The sequence below is a fragment of the Oncorhynchus tshawytscha genome, linkage group LG12 (assembly GCF_018296145.1).
Source record: "Oncorhynchus tshawytscha isolate Ot180627B linkage group LG12, Otsh_v2.0, whole genome shotgun sequence".
Taxonomy (NCBI): Eukaryota; Metazoa; Chordata; class Actinopteri; order Salmoniformes; family Salmonidae; genus Oncorhynchus; species Oncorhynchus tshawytscha.
Genome location: NC_056440.1, coordinates 46,313,929 through 46,333,569, shown reverse-complemented (window position 1 = coordinate 46,333,569; position 19,641 = coordinate 46,313,929). Strand labels below are relative to the sequence as shown.

Here is a 19,641-nt window from a genome sequence, read left to right as displayed (position 1 = left end):
TACTTTTCTCTCAGGTGAAGTACGGCCATTTTGCCTTTGTGTGGGATGTGGCAGTGCTGGAGTATGTGGGCATCAACGATGAGGACTGCTCCTTCTACACTGTGGGGAACAAGGCACCAGACCGGGGATATGGCATCGCCCTGCAGCACGGCAGTCCATACAGGGACATCTTCTCCCAGAGGTACGTTGAACATTTAAGGCTTTATTATAAGTGCTAATATATGCTTAGAACAAGTAATATAATACATGCTATTTATTCAACAGGTTTATCCAAAGCGACTTACAGTAATGCATGCATATAATTTTTTTGTATGGGTGGCCCCAGAGGGAATCGAACCAACAAACCATGCTGTAAACAGTGCCATGCTCTACCGACTGATCCACACAGAGCTGCAAAAAGTGTTAATACAGTACACTATTCAGTGTACAAGCAGCAGTGTGCAAACATACAGGCTACCCTAACTACACGATTGCCTCATCTACAGTGTGAGAAGGATTTAGTCGTTTCTCTTTTTGAAGTCAACCGCTGTAATGGCCTTTCAGTGAAATGTCATCTTTTGTTCAGTGGACTGGAGTTTGTCCAAGTCATTTTGTGAAAGGACATTTGTGAAAGGACATCAAATGTTGTGATGGAATTATAGGTGGTTGATAGTTTGACAAAGTACAGCAAGACAAAATGCTAAATCACTTGTCCATTAGAAATGACCTTAAAGATGACTGACAAGGGCATGTAGTAAAGCTCAATCATTATGACATGCTCAAGTGCCCCGTGCACCTGTAATGATGTGCTACTGCACTTGTTTTGATTTCTATACACACTAAGAGAGGATCCTTCATGCCATCAAGAGGCAGATGCAAGCTGAATTTGTTTTTAGAATGAACAAGTGTATATGTGTGTGTGTGCGTGTGTGCGTGCGTGCGTGGGCGTCTGGTGCTCCTGTTTGTGTGTGTGTGTGAATGAGCCCCAGCGTGTGATTCAGTATTTCTTTTTATTATATTTATTCTTTTTATTCTATTTGCACCTCTTTGTCTACTGATGCACACAACTGCAGAATATTGCCACTAATGGTGGTTGTGAAAGTAAACAAGTTATTAATTGACAGTCCTATTTAATTCCATGTCATTATTTCCAGGACTTTGTAAGGCTCTTGGGGAGCGCTTTCCAAGCTCATTTTAAAATAAAGCAGTTTACTAAAAGTGTTCCCTATGGTTCCCAAACAATGCAAGGGAAATTACTGAGACAAAATTGTTTTGGAAACATGACTTCTTCTGACTTTTTGGATTACACAAGTCAATGAAGCACAACAATGAAATGATGGAGAAATTGTATTTGTCTCCCAGCAGTGGCTGGGAGACAAATACACTCTGTGAGCAATGTGAGCAAATGAGGTGAGAGGTAAAGGCTAAAAAGGCCATGGTGGCGAAGTAAATACAATAGAGCAAGTTAAAAATAAAAAAAGTTTAAAGAAAAAATACATTTAATAAAGTAAACGCTGGAATGGTAGATTTCCAGTGGAAGAATGTGCAAAGTAAAGATAGAAATAATGGGGGTGCAAAGGAGCAAAATAAATAAATAAATAAATACAGTAGGGGGAGAGGTAGTTGTTTGGGCTAAATTATAGATGGGCTATGTACAGGTGCAGTAATCTGTGAGCTGCTCTGATGACACACCAAATGTGTTTGATGGATCCGTTATGTCTTCTAATGCCTCTTAAGTGGAAAGTCATCTAAAAGTAAGTCATACAAGATTTGGGTAATCCTAAAATTACGTTACTGATTAGGGATATACTGATCATCAGTATTTATTATCAAACTGTGCCAACATTCCCTCAACTATTTGAAGGCATGGAATAGCTTGGGGTTGATATTGCGTTTGAATAAAAAACACGGATATCTCCAAGGGTTTTGTTGGCCTTGTCAATCAGAATTTCATGTCCTGAAAGACAATGGAGACAAAACATTGCCAAGATATCAATAGTCAGTCAAATAGCCAGTGATTTTGTGTGTAATTAGAGTGGGAGCCTGTGCAAGTGCACAGGGTATTGTTTTGGTCTCCAGTCTACTCACAAAATATTTCACCGTTTACAGTTCCCAGTGTATTAAAAACTGTTAAGGAGGCTGCGAATTTTCGCAGCTTTTTGTTAAAAATCGCGCAACATTTCAGCGTCCTGCTACTCATGCCAGGAATATAGTATATGCATATGATAAGTGTGTGTGTATAGAAAACACTCTGAAGTCTCTAAAACTGGTTAAATCGTGTCTGTGGCTATAACATAACGTGTTTAGGAGTAAAAATCCTTCGAAAAACTGTTCACCAAAAACACAAAAATAATATTCATCCGCCAGTCAATGTATTGTCTAAGGCGAAAATAAATACATGAGGATCCCCTGTAAACGCCTACAGCTTCCACACGATGTCGCCAGTACTGGCATTTTGTGTCTGCTTTATCCTTGGTTAGATGACGTATAGGCCCTTCCTGTTTTAGGCTCACCACAGGATGTTGTGAAATTGAAAACATGGAAGATGATTTCAAGACTTGCTGCTATCGAAAACAGATCGCCCCGTGATCAATTTGATAGATTATTAACGTTTATTAATACCTAAAGTTGGTTTAGAAAAGTAGTTTGAAGTGATTTGTAAAAGTTTATAGGCAACTTTTGTCATTTTAAAAAGTCTTGTAAAGGGGCATTTTTCTGGATCAGACCGGTCTTCAGCAAATCACATTTTGGGTATACAATGACGGATTTAATCGGGAAAAAGACCCAATTGTGATGTTTATGTGACATATAGGAGTGCCAAGAAAGAAGCTCGTCAAAGGTAATGAATGTTTTATATTTTATTTCTGCGTTTTGGGTAGCGCCGGCTACCGCAAAATCTGTTGTTTTGTTGACGGTCTGGTATTCTGGGGGGTGCATGCTATCAGATAATAGCTTCTCATGCTTTTGCCGAAAAGCATTTTACAAATCTGACTAGGTGGCTAGATTCACAACGAGTGTAGCTTTAATTCAGTACCTTGCATGTGTGTTTTAATGAAAGTTTGAGTTTTATCGAAAACTATAGGTGGCGCTCTAAAATTTCCGCTGATTTGATCCCGCCACAGGGACCAAGTCCCTAACAAGTAATTAAGATTAAATAGAATTGATCTGCTTTAACATTGTGGAAAGAGAGAGAGTGTATGTGTGTGCGTGTGTAGGTGTGTAGGTGTGGGGCACTACTCTGACAGTGAGGGTTCTATCCACTTCCCCTAATAGCACCTTGCTCTCCGCTGTCCTTCTTGAGAAGGTGGGGGGGTGGGGTTGGTGGTGGGGGTGTCGTTGATAGAGTACTGCCATTACATTACTCATCACAAATACATCTTGTTGTTCACCTTGATAGAATCAAACAACCCAGAAGAAACAGTTCCCAGAGAGAAGTCATGTTTGCCACTTACCGGAGAGAGTGTGAGTCACTGTGCCACCATACATTGATGTGTATATATAGTGTGCTGGTAATGATGTGTGGTACCCAGACTGAGTTGATCATCCAGATATAGCGTAGACAAAGTCAGAATGCTGCAGTTTTCAGGAATTCGATGAAAACTACTGATTTCAGGTGAGAACCCTATGAGCCAAGCACTTAAATAGCAGCAGCATGCACACACAGCCACACAATCATACATACAGTGCATTCGGAAAGTATTCAGACCCCTTGACTTTTTCCAGTTTTTGTTACATTATAGCCTTGTTCTAAAATTGATGAATTCATTTTTTTCCTCATCATTCTACACACAATACCCCATAATGATAAAACAAAACATCGTTTTAGACATTTTTGCTCATTTATAAATGTTTTAAAACTGAAATATGACATTTAAAAAAGTATTCACACCCTTTACTCAGTACTTTGTTGAAGCACCTTTGGCAATGATTACAGCATCAAGTCTTCTTAGGTATTACACTACAAGCTTGGCACACCTGTATTTTGGGAGTTTCTCCTATTCTTCTCTGCAGATCCTCTCAAGCTCTGTCAGGTTGGATGGAGAGCGTCGCTGTACAGCTATTTTCAGGTCTCTCCCGAGATGTTCGATCGGTTTCAAGTCTGGGCTCTGGCTGGGCCACTCAAGGACATTCAGAGACTTGTCCCGAAGCCACTCCTGCGTTGTCATGGCTGTGTGCTTAGGGTCGTTGTCATGTTGGAAGGTGAATCTTTGCCCCAGTCTGAGGTCCTAAACACTCTGGAGCAGGTTTTCATCAAGGATCTCTGTGTACTACTCTGTTCATCTTTGTCTCGATCCTGACTAGTCTCCCAGTCCCTGCCGTTGAAAAACATCCCCACAGCATGATGCTGCCACCACCATACTTCACTGTAGGGATGGTGCCAGGTTTCGTCCAGACATGACGCTTGGCATTCAGGCTTTGTGGTTCGAAACTTCTTCCATTTAAGAATGATGGAGGCCACTGTTTTCTTGGGAACTTTCAATGCTACAGAAATGTTTTGGTACCTTTCCCCAGATCTGTGCCTCGGCACAATCCTGTCTCGGAGTTCTACAGACAATTCCTTCGAGCACATGGTTTGGTTCACTGTCAACTGTGGGACCTTTTTATATAGACCGGTGTGTGCCTTTCCAAATCATGTCCAATCAATTGAATTTACCACAGGTGGATTCCAATCAATTTTTAGAAACATCTCAAGGAGGATCAATGGAAACAGGATGCACCTGAGCTCAATTTCGAGTCTCATAGCAAAGGGTCTGAATACTTACATAAATAAGGTATTTCTGTTTTTGCAAAAATGTCTAAAAACCTGTTTTCACTTTGTCATTATGAGGTAGTGTGTGTAGATTGCTGAGGATAAAAAATGTAAAATCCATTTTAGAATAAGGCTGTAATGTAACAAAATGTGTAAAAAGCAGAAGGGTCTGAACAATACAGGTATCGACCATATTCCTATTTTTTTCAATGTTTGCCTAAAATGACATAAAACCCAAATCTAACTGCCTGGAGCTCAGGATGTGAAGCAAGGATATCCATATTCTTGATACCATTTGAAAGGAAATACTTTGAAGTTTGTGGAAATGTGAAATTAATAGAATATAACACATTAGATCTGGTAAAAGATAATACAAACAAAAAAACATGCTTTTTTAAATTAATTTTTTTGTTCCATCATCTTTGAAATGCAAGAGAAACAGCAGGGGTTCAACCTTTAGAGCCCTGTTCCTATATTTGAATATAAAAATAGATTTTATCAAACAGAACTATGCTACATTTTATCTCTGGGGACCCTCAGGATGACAAATCAGAGCAAGATTACTCAATGTAAGTACAATATTTACCTTCAGAGGTGAATGTATCAAACCAGTTGCCGTGATAAAAGTTTTTGTTGTTGTTATGCACTCTCCTCAAACATTTTCATGATATTTTTTTCACTGTAATAGCTACTGTAAATTGGACAGTGCAGTGGAGTGGAGGGACAACGTTCCCGTAGAGGTTAAATTGCCTAAAAGAGATGGGAATGCTTTGCCAGGAAACTATTACTTGAATTGTATTGTGTTTCTGGAATCAGTGTCGGTGGAGCCCTCCCAAAGTCCTCACCACTTTGGGAGGGCTCCACCGACACTGATTCCAGAAACACAATCCAAACTATTGGACCCTAGTAATGGCATTTAGCCACCAATGGCACAGTGAGTGACAGTGTTCTTCTTAGATCTTGAGGGTCCATGGCGCTCTGTGCATGTGCGCGTCTTTCGGGGTCGATTTCCAGTTTGTGGAAATTACTTGATTTTGTGGAGGCTCCACTGTGGCAGCGGTGAGAATGAGATCGACACCTGACATTGTCAACCTCTCGTCATCTGGAACAACGACAGAACTGTCACTTACAGTCCCCGTCCATCAACATTAGACAAACTCACGCCCCCTGAAACTCTCATTAAAACCCATAAGTGGGATTTAATGAATGAGTAGTTGACATTTCTGCTATCTTATCAGAGATTCCCTCAGTTGTTTGCTTCATCCCCATAAATGGGTCGCTACACTGTCAAAATACATTTGCAAGTACGGTTTGTGACCTAAGATGGCTTGTATGTTATATAGGGATTTGTTCAAAGTTCTAGAAATCATATTCTTGTAGCTGACTGAGATTTGATCAGCTAGATACAAATATATTGCAAATGTAGTAGAGATATGTATTCATCACCAAACATGCTATGCAGTTAGGTAGTTAGCCATTTGCTTTCTGTTCGTATTCTTATTTTGTACTATTTCTTATTGTTCTTGCGTTTGGGGGGCAGGTAGCCTAGTGGTTAGTGTGTTGGGCCACCAACCAAAAGGTTGCTTGAACAAAACCCCAAGCTGACAAGGTAAGAATCTGTTGTTCTGCTCCTGAACCAAACAGTCAACCCACTGTTCCTAGGCCCTCATTGTAAATAAGATTTTTTTCTTAACTGACTTGACTAGTTAAACAAAGGTAAAAATGTAACTGTTGAGAAGGAACCTGCATGTACGCATTTCATTGGACTAGGTACACCGTATACCATGCTTATCCCTTATACATACGGCTAAAAAAACCTGAAGCTCTCTGGAATCTTTTCCCCCTCTCATACCGCTCTGTGTGATTCGATTGTTGTAGTGGCCTAATTGTACCACTAATTATGATGATTTGTGACTGTGAATCTGGAATGGGCATGAGTGGCATTGTGAAGACAAGCTCTTTGGAGGTAGCAGACAGTGAGAACACGGTTTGGCTGGCTGTGTGGGATTAGTACCATGGCCGTCACGCCTCCCTTGTCCTAAGGAGTTGCTACTCAGAGTTCACTTTCTGCAAGGAGCTCATTTTAGAACAGTTTCTCTCCTTTTTTCACATTGTGTAACCATGTTGTCAGAAATTCCCCCAGATGGAACATACTGGAACGTTCCCTGTTTTTGCTATTTCTTTGTCAGATTGAATTGTTTCTTCTAAAGTTTGGATGCAGTGGAACAAGGTTGCACCCTCTTGCATAGGTTATAACTAGAGATAAGATAAGAGCAGAATACGATAAGATAATGAATTTATTATCCACATGGGGACATTTTGGGTGCGGCTCTGTGCATACATTAAACACATGCTTATCAAGCGTAGACAAAAGACAATAAACAATTATTACAAACAATAAATACAACGAGTGAGGGTAGACAAAGTGCAGTTCATGTGGGAATCCTAATTATTCTGAACACAATACACATGTGTACACTATCGACTACAGCAGTGTTTCTCAACTCCAGTCCTTGAGTACCCCAACGGTACACACTTTTTGTAGTCTTGGACAAGCACACTTGCCAACCAATCATCAAGACCTCGATGAGTTGAATCAAGGGTGGGTTAGTCCACCCACAACAGCACAAACATTTGTTTGGACATCTCGAGGACTGGAGTTGGGAAACATTGGACTACAGTATCAACTAAAGGCCTGCCTGCTGGACCTACTCGTGTTTGTCATTTAGAAGCCTTATTGCCTCTGGGATAAACAAATGTTTGGCTCTATTATTTTTATGCGCTGGTGCCAAGTATTGTCAACCTGAGGGGAGTAGCTCAAACTCCTGATATTGAAGATGTCTGGGGCCCTAGAGTACCTTAATTTAATGATCTGTCTCCTTGAGAAGCAATTTGCCTATGGATACGAACCTGAGACACAATTCTGGTTTAAAGACTCTGGACCCCAGATTTATCACGGTGTGTGTGTGTGTGTGTGTGTGTGTGTGTGTGTGTGTGTGTGTGTGTGTGTGTGTGTGTGTGTGTGTGTGTGTGTGTGTGTGTGTGTGTGTGTGTGTCTTTGAATGTGGGTTGTATGTGCCTTTGTCTGTGTTCAACTGAAATGTAGCATCTCAGATGTTATAATTTGTTTGCATCACCGTGGAATTTCTGCTTTTCCTTTTTTCTTTTATTTGTATTTTTTCTTGTCTTCTCTTTAGTCCTATAAAGTATGGTAGTTTGTCTGCCTCTGTCAAAACCATCTGATAACGTATGATCATTTCTGCAGCAGCTGGTTGCCTTGGAAACAGCTCCAGTAGTCCACACTAATCGCCATGCAGAGCCCAGGAGGCAGAGAGGCTGGTTGATACAGCAGCCAGGTTACCCGTGATACAAGTCAATATTAGACGTCTATCCAGGTCTGAGGACATCGGGAGATGACGTGGAAACGGCCACTAGGGGCAACAGTGTTACCTTCAAGTATGTTTCGGTTTTGCTAGGGTGTTGTGGACAGGGATGGGTGTAAGCATCTGCCTCTGATTCCAAGTTCGAATCCATCGATAGAAAGTTGTTTTTTATATTTTGGTTTGAAGCCTATCCCAAACCTTTGGTACATCTTTGAAATTTGACATTTGAGAAACATGGATGGACGTCTAATTCTGACGTGAGACTGTACAGAACTTCCCACCTACCTCCAGTGATAGAAACATGTCAATAGACTGCATACATTACATGTGTGACATTAGATCATTTTCCTGGAATGAGAGCTTGGCCTAACAACACGGAACTCCTCGGCAACACTGTGATGTCATGAAGTGATGTCATGAAGTGTGTGTGTGTGTGCGCGCGCGTGTGTGTGCATGTGTTGTCACCAGAGAGCATGAGTAAGAGTGATCAGCCCTTTACAATCGGTTATGGACTAGAGCTAGGTCACTATTCAGAGTTCTCTACAGCCCAGGTCATGCAGAGCCTGAAAGATGAAAATACCAACCAACCTACTGCGCACACACACAGGCACACATTTTATAACTAACCCCAAGTGACACATTGGTGAACCCCTGATCCAGTCACTGGAATGACACGGTGGTTGAGAGGGACAAGGCTGTTCTTATTGTGTACAGGCCCAGATCAGCCATCCAGTCACCTTGGAGGTGACATTTCTCTAGCCCCAGTTGGAGCTCATCTGTTGGGATGATACCTCCTGTCACCACTGCACAGAGCCAGGGGGAACGCAAGCCCTCCATTGCTCTGTTCCCGCTCCATCACTCCATTTTACCGTGCGGTGACATATATAGTATAATTGGGGTGAGGAGGGGGCGCTTCTTTTGTATTGCCTGTGTGGTTCATGGTAGCTAATGGAAACACATAGTGGAAAAATAACTTGTATTCTATTTGGAAGTCACAGTGTGCTGTGAGTACACCAGATGCGTAGGAGACAGATCTTAATAGTAGTTGCAATAGAATAAATATTTTTTTTATGTAAATAGAAACATGTCTTATTCTGTATATACTACATGAGGTAAACATAGGGTGGCAGTTAAGAGTGTTGGGCCAGTAACCGAAAGGTCATTGGTTCGAATCCCCTAGCCGACTAGGTGAAAAATCTGTCAATGTGCTCTTGAGCAAGGTGCTTAACCCTAGTCGGTCTGGATAAGAGTGTGTGCTAAATTACTAAAATGTAAATGAACAACTTGATGTGATCTGTCTGTTTTGGAGCAAAACATGGCAATAAAAGAGCAACATTTCCACAGAGATAAAACATACAGAAAAATGTTATCATATTACTCCACTTAGTGCATGAAAGCAGTGATAAACGACTAAGCTCTTAGGGTAGCTTTCCACATTGACCAATCTTCTTTGGCCACGATCTCAAGTCTTTTGTTTACTCTAAAGTATAATCACTTTTTTTCCAGTTCTTTTCTTTTAAGCTACTAAAATGCATCTATCGTATGTGTCTGTGTGCGTGCGTGTGACGGGGGGTTGGGTTAAAGAGCAAAACACACATTTCTGTGCACTGTAAGGGAAATAGAGGACAATGAAGTATTCTGAAATATTGAAAAGCAAGCAAAAACCCATACTGGAAAATCTGAGCACTTGGAATACTTCCGAGATTGATGGAATTGAATATATTTGACGGAATTGCTGTCTGCATTTTGATAACTGAGGTATCTCCCTCATTCCATTCCATTAGATTGAGTGCAATCCCTCTTTCCATTGTTTTCCTTTTCGGACCTGTCTTTGTCGGCGGCATAACAACTACAGTATCAATCGTCAAAGCTCAAATCTAGGACTGACTTTGATTAATCAAGATGACATTTCTTCCAATATCAAATCAAATCAAAAATCAAATCAAATTTTATTTGTCACATGAGCCGAATACAACAGGTGTAGAGCTTACTTATGCTTACTTACAAGCCCTTAACAAACAATGCCGTTTTAAGAAAAATACCTAAAAACATAAGAAATAAAGTAACAAGTGATTAAAGAGCAGCAGTAAAATAACAATAGCGAGGCAATATACAGGGGGTACGGGTACAGAGTCAATGTGCACGGGGGTCACCGGTTAGTCGAGATAATTGAGGTAATATATACACGTGGGTAGAGTTATTAAAGTGACTTATGCATAGATAATAACAGAGAGTAGCAGCAGCATAAAAGAGGGGGGCAATGCAAGTAGTTTGGGTAGCCAATTGATTAGATGTTCAGGAGTCTTACGGCTTGGGGGTAGAAGCTGTTTAGAAGCCTCTTGGACCTAGACTTGGCGCTCTGGTACCGCTTGCCATGCGGTAGCAGAGAGAACAGTCTATGACTAGGGTGGCTGGAGTCTTTGACATTTTTTTGGGCCTTCCTCTGACACCGCCAGGTATAGAGGTCCTGGATGGCAGGAAGCTTGGCATCAGTGATGTACTGGGTCGTACGCACTACCCTCTGTAGTGCCTTGCGGTCGGAGGCCAAGCAGTTGCCATACCAGGCAGTGATGTAACCAGTCAGGATGCTCTCGATGGTACAGCTGTAGAACCTTTTGAAGATCTGAGGACCCATGTCAAATCTTTTCAGTCTCCTGAGGGGGAATAGGTTTTGTTGTGCCCTCTTCACGACTGTCTTGGTGGGCTTGGACCATGTTAGTTTGTTGGTGATTTGGACACCAAGAAACTTGAAGCTCTCAACCTGCTCCAGTACAGCCACGTCGATGAGAATGGGGGAGTGCTTGGCCCTGCTTTTCCTGTAGTCCACAATCATCTCCTTAGTCTTGATCACATTGAGGGAGAGGTTGTTGTCCTAACACCACACGGCCAGGTCTTTGACAACCTCCCTGTAGGCTGTCTTGTCATTGTTGGTGATCAGGAACACCACTGTTGTGTCATCGGCAAACTTAATGATGGTGTTGGAGTCGTGCCTGGCTGTGCAGTCATGAGTGAACGGGGAGTACAGGAGGGGACTGAGCACACACCCCTGAGGGGGGATCAGCGTGGTGGATGTGTTGTCACCTACCCTTACCACCTGGGGACGGCCCATCAGTTGCAGAGGGAGGTGTTCAGTCTCAGGGTCCTAGCTTAGTGTTGAGCTTTGAGGGCACTATGGCGATGAATGCTGAGTTGTAGTCAATGAATAGTATTTTCACATATGTGTTCCTTTTGTCCAGGTGTGAAAGGACAGTGTGGGGTGCAATAGAGATTGCATCATCTGTGGATCTGTTTTGGCGGTATGCAAATTGGAGTGGGTATAGGGTTTCTGGGATAATGTGAGTGCTACGGGTCGGAAGCAATTTAGGCAGGTTACCTTAATGTTCTTGGGCACTGGGACTATGGTGGTCTGCTTGAAACATGTTGGTATTACAGATTCAGATAGGGAGAGGTTGAAAATGTCATTGAAGATACTTGCCAGTTTGTCAGCGCATGCTCGGAGTACATGTCCTGGTAATCCGTCTGGCCCTACGGCCTTGTGAATGTTGACCCGCTTAAAGGTCTTACTCACATCGGCTGCAGAGAGCGTGATCACGCAGTCGTCTGGAACAGCTGGTGTTCTCTTGCATGTTTCTGTGTTACTTGCCTCGAAGTTAGCATAGAAGTCATTTAGCTCGTCTGGTAGGCTCGTGTCACCGGGCAGCTCTCGGCTGTGCTTCCCTTTGTAGTACAATAATAGTTTGCAAGCCCTGCCACATCCGACGAGTGTTGGAGCCGGTGTAGTATGATTCGATCTTGTCCTGCATTGACGCTTTGCCTGTTTGATGGGGAATAGCGGGATTTCTTCTAAGCTTCTGAGTTAGGGTCCCAATCCTTGAAAGTGGCAGCTCTACCCTTTAGCTCAGTGCTGATGTTGCCTGTAATCCATGGTTTCTGGTTGAGGTATGTATGTACAGTCACTGTGGGGACGTCATTGATGCACTTATTGATGAAGCCATCAATGCCATCGGAAGAATCCCGGAACATATTCCAGTCTGTGCTAGCAAACAGTCCTGTAGCTTACCATCTGCTTCATTTTATCCGTTTTTTTAATTGACCAAGTCACTGGTGCTTCCTGCTTTAATTTTTGCTTGTAAGCGGGAAACAGGAGGATAGAATTATGGTCAGATTTACCAAATGGAGGGTGAGGGAGAGTTGTACGTGTCTCTGTGTGTGGAGCAAAGGTGGTCTAGAGTTTTCCCCCCTCTGGTTACACATTTAACATGCTGATAGAAATGAGGTCAAACAGATTTAAGTTTCCCTGCATTAAAGTCCCCGGCCACTAGGAGCGCTGCCTCTGGATGAGTGTTTTGCTGTTTTCTTATGGCGGTATACAGCTCATTGAGTGTGGTCTTAGTGCCTGCATTGGTCTGTGGTGGTATGTAGACAGCTACGAAGAATACAGATGAAAACTCTCTAGGTAGATAGTATGGTCTACAGCTTATCAAGTCTCTGTTTCTGATTGGACGTTTCACTAGCATCTATTCCTCTTTTTCATTCCATCTGAGCCAACATCTGAGTCATCTGTTATGTGGGCCTTATCTAAATAAGATCCCTTAGTCTCCCAATAGTAATCCCAAATCAGACCTTACAGTTCTATGTGCCTTTGTAGCAGAGGTTAAAGAGGTTAAAATAATGTCTATAATATAGAATTATATGTTATTGAAATAAGATATGCTCCTCTGCTATTATTCATTTTCTAATTGTGTAAACTACCGTTATACTACATTTGCATTTGAGATACTTTGGCAACATTTTTATTTGTTATACTTTGTAGAGGCACAGTCAAAGATAAGTGTTGTCATTCAAGTCACTCGTGTGTCTTTGTCCGTGTGTGTGTGTGTGTGTGCTGTTAATTTTGTTTCCTGCGATACCGCAAGCCAGACCTCTGAAATATAGTTCTGTAAATTAACAGAAGGCTCCAATCAACCTTTGAGGGTTTTTATTGGATGTCATTGTTAATTTGCTTAGCTGGACAGCATAACGTCATTAGAGAAAAGTAATAACACTCTGCTACAAAACATATTCATATTTCTTAGAATTATTTTGACAGGTTAATACAGCTGTCAGTCTGTGGCATCATTATTTGTCCAATATTGCCCTCTAGTGTTTGAGGACCATTCAAACAACTGCAGAGAATCAGGGTGAATCTCATGTATTTTCTTGAGTCCTAGTGTCCTCCCTCGCATTGGAGGAGAAGAGTCAAGGTTCCTTCTCTGACCTCCAATGTGTTTTGAGAATGAGGTGAGGAGAGAGGATGAGAGGAATCCAGGAAATACAATTGAGATTCAACCCTCAGATCATCATACAATGTGAATGAATGAATGAAGTCATACTCAGTGCTTGCCTTTTGAATACAAAAACCTTCTTTTAGTCTAGCCAGAGTCATAGATATGGCATGGACTCTACAAGGTGTCGAAAGTGTTCCACGGGGATGCTGGCCCATGTTGACTCCAATTCTTCCCACAGTTGTGTCAAATTGGCTGGGTGTCCTTTGGGTGGTGAACCATTCTTGATACACACGGGAAACTGTTGAGTGTGAAAAACCCAGCAGTGTTGCAGATCTTGACACACTCAAACTGGTGCCCCTGGCACCTACTTCCATACCCCGTTCAAAGTTACTTAAATATTTGGTCTTGCCCATTCACCCTCTGAATGGCACACACACAGTCCATGTCTCAATTGTCTGAAGGTTTAAAAATCCTTCTTTAACCCTGTCTCCTTGCCTTCATCTCCACTGATTGAAGTGGATTTAAGTGACATGAGTAAGGGATCATAGCTTTCACCTGGTCAGTCTATGTCTTGTGACTCTCAGTTTATATGCCTCTGTCTAGACGAAAACAAGGTTGTTGTATTCCTGGCACCACTCTGCCAGGGCCCTCACCACCCTGTAGGCTGTTTTGTTGCTGTTGGTAATCAGGCCCACCACTGTTGTGTCGTTTGCAAACTTGATGATTGAGTTGGAGACGTGCATGGCCTAGCAGTCATGGGTGAACAGGGAGCACAGGAGGGGGCTGAGCATGCAACCATGTGGGGCTCCTGTGTTGAGGATCAGCGTAGCGGAGGTGTGGTTGCCAAACTTCACCACCTGGGGGTGGCCCGTCAGGAAGTCCAGGCCCTAGTTGCACAGGGCCAGGTTCAGACCCAGGGCCCCAAGCTTAGTGATGAGCTTGGAGGGCATTATGGTGTTGAAAGCTGAGCTGTAGTCAATGAACATCATTCTTACATAGGTATTCCTCTTGTCCAGATGGAATACGACAGTGTGCAGGGCGATGGCACCATCAGTGGATCTGCTATGCAAATTGTAGTCGGTCTAGGGTGTCTGGTAAGGTGGAGGTTAGATGATCCTTAACTAGCCCCTTAAAGTACTTAATGATGACAGAAGTGAGTGCTACGGGGAAATAGTCATTTAGTTCAGTTACCTTTGCTTTCTTGGGTACAGGAACAAGGGTGGACATCTTGAAGCAAGTGGGGAAAACAGACTGGGAAAGGGAGAGATGGAATATGTCCGTTAACAGTCCAGCCAGCTGGTCTGCACATGCTCTGAATTACTATGCAGTTTAAAGTTAGAATGTTGCAAAACGAGTTACCTAAGCAACTTTGAGCGTGTTATAATCGTCGGTGCCAGGCATATCTCGTAAATGTCTGGCCTCCTGGGCTTTAAACGCACGACAGTGTCTGGGGTTTACAGAGAATGGTGCAATTAACAAAAAACATCCTGTCAGCGGCAGTCCTGTGGGCAAAAACAGCTCGTTGATGAGAATGGTCAAAGGAGAATGTGAAGAATTGTGCAAGCTAACAGGTGGGCCACAAACAGGCAAATATATCTTTCTTACTAGGCAAGTCAGTTAAGAACAAATTCTTATTTACAATGACAGCCTACCGGGGAACAGTGGGTTAACTGCCTTGTTCAGAACAGATTTTGACTTTGTCAGCTCAGGAATTTGATCCAGCAACCATTCAGTTACTGACCCAACGCTCTAACCACTAGGCTACCTAGCGGCGCAGTACAGCAGTGGTGTGCAGAATGGCATCTTGGAAAAGCACAACTCGTCAGTCCTTGTCATGGATGGGCTTTTGCAGCAGACGACCACTCTGGGTTCTACTCCTATCAGCTAAAAACAAGAAGAAGCAACTCCAGTGGGCACACGATCACCAACACTGGACAATTGAGGAGTGGAAAAACATTGCCTGGTCGGATGAATCCCGGTTCCTGTTGCGTCATGCTGATGGTAGAGTCAGGATTTGGCATAAGCAGCATGAGTCCATGGCCCCATCCTGCCTGGTGTCAACTGTACCGGGTGGTGGTGGTGTAATGGTGTGGTAAATGTTTTCCTGGCACACGTTAGTTCCCTTGATACCAATTGAGCAGCGTTTGAATGTCACACCTTGTGTCCCGAAGGGGGGTTCGTCCTAGTACTAGATGGGTGTACCTAATAAATATGGCACAGAGTCTAAGCTACTTGAGTGTAACGGATGTGAAACAGCTAGCTTAGTTAGCGGTGGTGTGCGCTAAATAGCATTTCAATCGGTTGGGCCGCGGCTTTTGTGGAGCGATGGGTAACGATGCTTCAAGGGGTGACTGTTGTTGATGTGTGCAGAGGGTCCCTGGTTCGCGCCCGGGTATGGGCGAGGGGACGGTCTAAAGTTATACTGTTACACCTGGTGTCAACTGTACCGGGTGGTGGTGGTGTAATGGTGTGGGAAATGTTTTCCTGGCACACGTTAGTTCCCTTGATACCAATTGAGCAGCGTTTGAATGTCAAACCTTGTGTCCCGAAGGGGGGTTCGACCTAGTACTAGATGGGTGTACCTAATAAATATGGCACGGAGTCTAAGCTACTTACTCTTCAGGGCAAGTAGATTATAACCTACATCCTGAAGAAAATGTGATGCAGTCCAATCTGAATGAAATGTAGATTTTGCCCTATTCCTGTATACACCTGCAGACAATAACACATCTGTACTCAATTTGTTTGTTTGTGTGTATATCTGTGTGCGCGCATCCGTCTGTCTGTCCGTGCGTGCATGTGCGCGTGTGTGTGCATCTATCTGTGTGTGTGTGTCAGGATCCTGGAGCTGCAGCAGAACGGGGACATGGACATCCTGAAGCTGAAGTGGTGGCCCCGGGACAGCCCGTGTGACCTGTACTCTGCGGTGCACACCAAACACCGCGGCAGCGCCCTGGACATCCACAGCTTTGCCGGCGTGTTCTGCGTGCTGGCGGCGGGTGTGGTGCTCTCCTGTCTCATCGCCATGGTGGAGACCTGGTGGACAAGGAGGAAGGGCTCACGAGTCCCCTCCAAAGAGGTGAGGAGGTGGGGGAGGCCAGGGTGGTTGTTGGGGTCTGTGTCTGGGGGTCTCGGTAACACTTGACTTTAACATTCTGTTTTCCGGATACATGTCATGGTTGTCATGTCTACTGTACATGTTGTCAGTGTCATAATGTAACAGATGTTTGTACGTAGTGAGGAGAGCTGTCGTTAACCTGTTAGTCAAGTGGTCTGTCCCTTGCTGTGATGTCAAAGCTGCCCCTGGCTAGCTGGTTAGGACGGACAATAAACAAACATTTGGCGTTTGATAAGATGAACACAGTGAAACTCCGGCACACTCCAGGGTTTTCCATCTATGACACTGGAACTACATAAGGCGTGGGAACAAACCTCTTTTTAGAAGAGGTTCAATTTAACTGACATCTGTTACTGTGACTGCACATGACATAGAATGCGTCCCAAATGGCACCCTGTTCTCTATATAGTGCACTACTTTTGACAAGGACAACCAGGGTCCATATGACTCTGGTTAAAAGTAGTACACTATATAGGGAATAGGGTGCCATTTGGGACGCACACATGCTGTAGTATATGAGGGGGTTTGGGTAAAATGTCACCAGTTTCAAGTGTATTTGTAAAATTCATAAAACGAAAGGGTCCGGAAGCTCACACAAGCTACACTGACTAGGTCATGGTTTCAGGGCTTAAATCACCATGAGCATCTTCAATTGCAGCAACAGTTACTCACTCAAAAGACAAACAGTTCTCTTTAAACTGCATTTGGAATGTGGCTATCTAAATATTTCCTTGAAAGTCTGATTCCTCAAAGATAAGGTATTTTTATGCCACATATTTATGGCCGCATAAAGACAGCCTATGGGATTGCTCTAACCCAGACAGAGGCAGGGACAGACAGGGACCAGAAATCAGTGCAGGCATTTCTAACAAACTGGTTCTTTTTTCTTCCTCGTGGCCCTCAAATAAGGACCATTCTGCCAAAACCCCAATTTAGACAGGCCCACTAGGCTAAAGATGGACCAGTCCATCTGGCATTTGTGTCTCTGTCCAGTCCATTTCGGGCCAGAGACATAAATGCAGACTCTTGTGTTAACAACACCATAGAGTCATAGAGAAGAAGGCGCACCAGCTTGAAACAGAAACGTATCCCATGTTAAAGGGCTGTATTGAATTTTGATATCCCCTGTACATTTGATTGCTAACACAAGGTACAGCCATGCATAAGCACAATAATTTATCTTTCCTATCTTTCTTTCTGTCATATCTCTTCTTCCACTCGTCCACCTTAATGAGCAGGTAGGCACAGCCAAGGCGTTTTCATCACTTCCAGACCCAAGCACAGTGGTTATGGAAATGATTGTCCCTGAGACTCGAGGACTGTGAAATCCTACTCAGCAAAGCTGATGTGAAATGCAAATGTACTAACGAGCAGAGAGTAATGCAATTATGGAAAATAAATATTGTCATACCCAATTTAGTGTTCATTAGTCATGTATAAATTAGAATCACAAATTAAATCAAGCCATGGAGTGGCACTAATTTAGGATAATTTGTTTGAAAATGCATTTTGTAATAAAGCAAAGTAAATCTTAGAATGAGGGTCAGTTTACCAGTAAAATAATAGTTTACTCCATTAACATTATACATTTTTTTTATTTCACATTTAATTTCCTATGTTGCCGAGATCCCTCTCAACCCACCTATCAAGCCACAACCAACCATGCACACACCCTCATCAATAACCCCTCTGCCGTGCTCTCCTCTCCTTCCCTTCCCACCTCTCCTATCCCCTCCTATTCTGTCCTCTCAGCTGGTGGCTGTGTGTTGTTGACTGGGTCACGACATCATAGCCACGCCACAGGAAGCCGGGTGCTCAACAGAATGTCTGTTTCATCTCTTCAGCTCGACAATAATGAAAGCTTTTGATCAAGGCAGCGAGGCCTGTGTCGTCTCAAGTCTGTTCCCCATCATAGCACCCCACCTCAGCTTTCTATCCCCCTCTACCCCCTACCCATGACCCCCTGCACTCACAACAGCTTTCATGTGTCAGGTTAACTAGTGAGCCTGTCTGGCCAGTGGTCATATACAAAGAAGCCCAGTAGCCCCCTGCCATCTTTATTAACCTTCAATACAGGGACCCTGACTGACCAGTGTGTCGGTGCCTGGGGTTCAAGGTCTTTGTAATGGAGAGCATTGAGAAATCAATGTGATTATCACATCACTTAATTTAGCACTCAAATAGTCCTATCAAAATTGCCCTTTACTTTGGTTAGGTACTGCATGGATATTGGTTGCATTGTTCAAAAAAATCATATTTGCATGGTATTGATTTTAAAGAGTGAGTTTTGTAAAAAGCTGGGTAGTAGTGATCTGTTGCGAGCCCTCATCCTCTTTGAATATTGAACTGATTTGGCTAATTCACATAAATCTGGATATAGAGTGCTGTATTATAAACTTTGAACTCCATACCATTTACGGAATCCAAGAGTTGTAGTGGTAGCCTAAAGCTGCCATGGTGAAAGTAGTGGTGTCTTAGCCATGTTGTTTAGTTGAGCCCTACACTTCACCCTGCCCATGGCCCACAGTGACGCTGGGGACTGTGCTTATGGACCGTGGTTACGGTCGGCAGGGTGGTGGTGGTGAGGTCACATCCTGCTGGGCCCGGTGCAGTGTGTCAGAGTGACCCAGTGTGTCTGCAGTCAAGAGGATATCACTAGGAGCCATCAGCTTCCTCAATATACTGCACTACTGCCCTTTCTCATTAGGAATATCCCTTCTCTCCAGTCCTCAATATAGGCTTCGTCCCAAATGGAACCCTATTTCCTTTATAGTGCACTACTTTCGACCAGGGCTTGAAACCATATGGTCAAAAGTAGTGAACTATGTACTGTAAGGACTGCTCCCTAGCTCGCTCACACACAGACAGACATACAACAAGCTTACAATGTGCATACAAGCATACACAGACCAACAAACACTGAGTAATGTCACAGCTGCTATCAGTAGTATGATATCAATCGCATTAGGCTTGTCGCAATTAAGCCAGTGTTCCTCTTTGAATGAAACCTGTACTTTGCACCTGTACTGACCTCGCCTTCTGGATGACAGCGGGATGAACAGGCAGTGGCTCGGGTGGTTGATGTCCTTGATGATCTTTTTGGCCTTCCTGTGACAACCGGTGCTGTAGGTGTCCTGGACGGCG

At 43.3% G+C, this 19,641-nt stretch overlaps 1 protein-coding gene across 3 annotated transcripts in view; it reads left to right on the top strand.

Moving 5' to 3' along the window:
- Positions 1-19,641, top strand: part of LOC112263410 (glutamate receptor ionotropic, delta-2) — a 542,976-nt gene that overhangs the window by 513,850 nt on the left and 9,485 nt on the right. For all 3 annotated transcript variants that reach the window (XR_006084700.1, XM_024439586.2, XM_042330707.1), the window contains exons 14-15: positions 15-181; positions 16,218-16,458. Coding sequence is in view for 2 of the 3 variants with exons in the window: in XM_024439586.2 (XP_024295354.2) it covers positions 15-181; positions 16,218-16,458 (408 nt within the window). In the remaining variant the exon portion in view is untranslated. The remainder of the gene's footprint in view (positions 1-14; positions 182-16,217; positions 16,459-19,641) is intronic.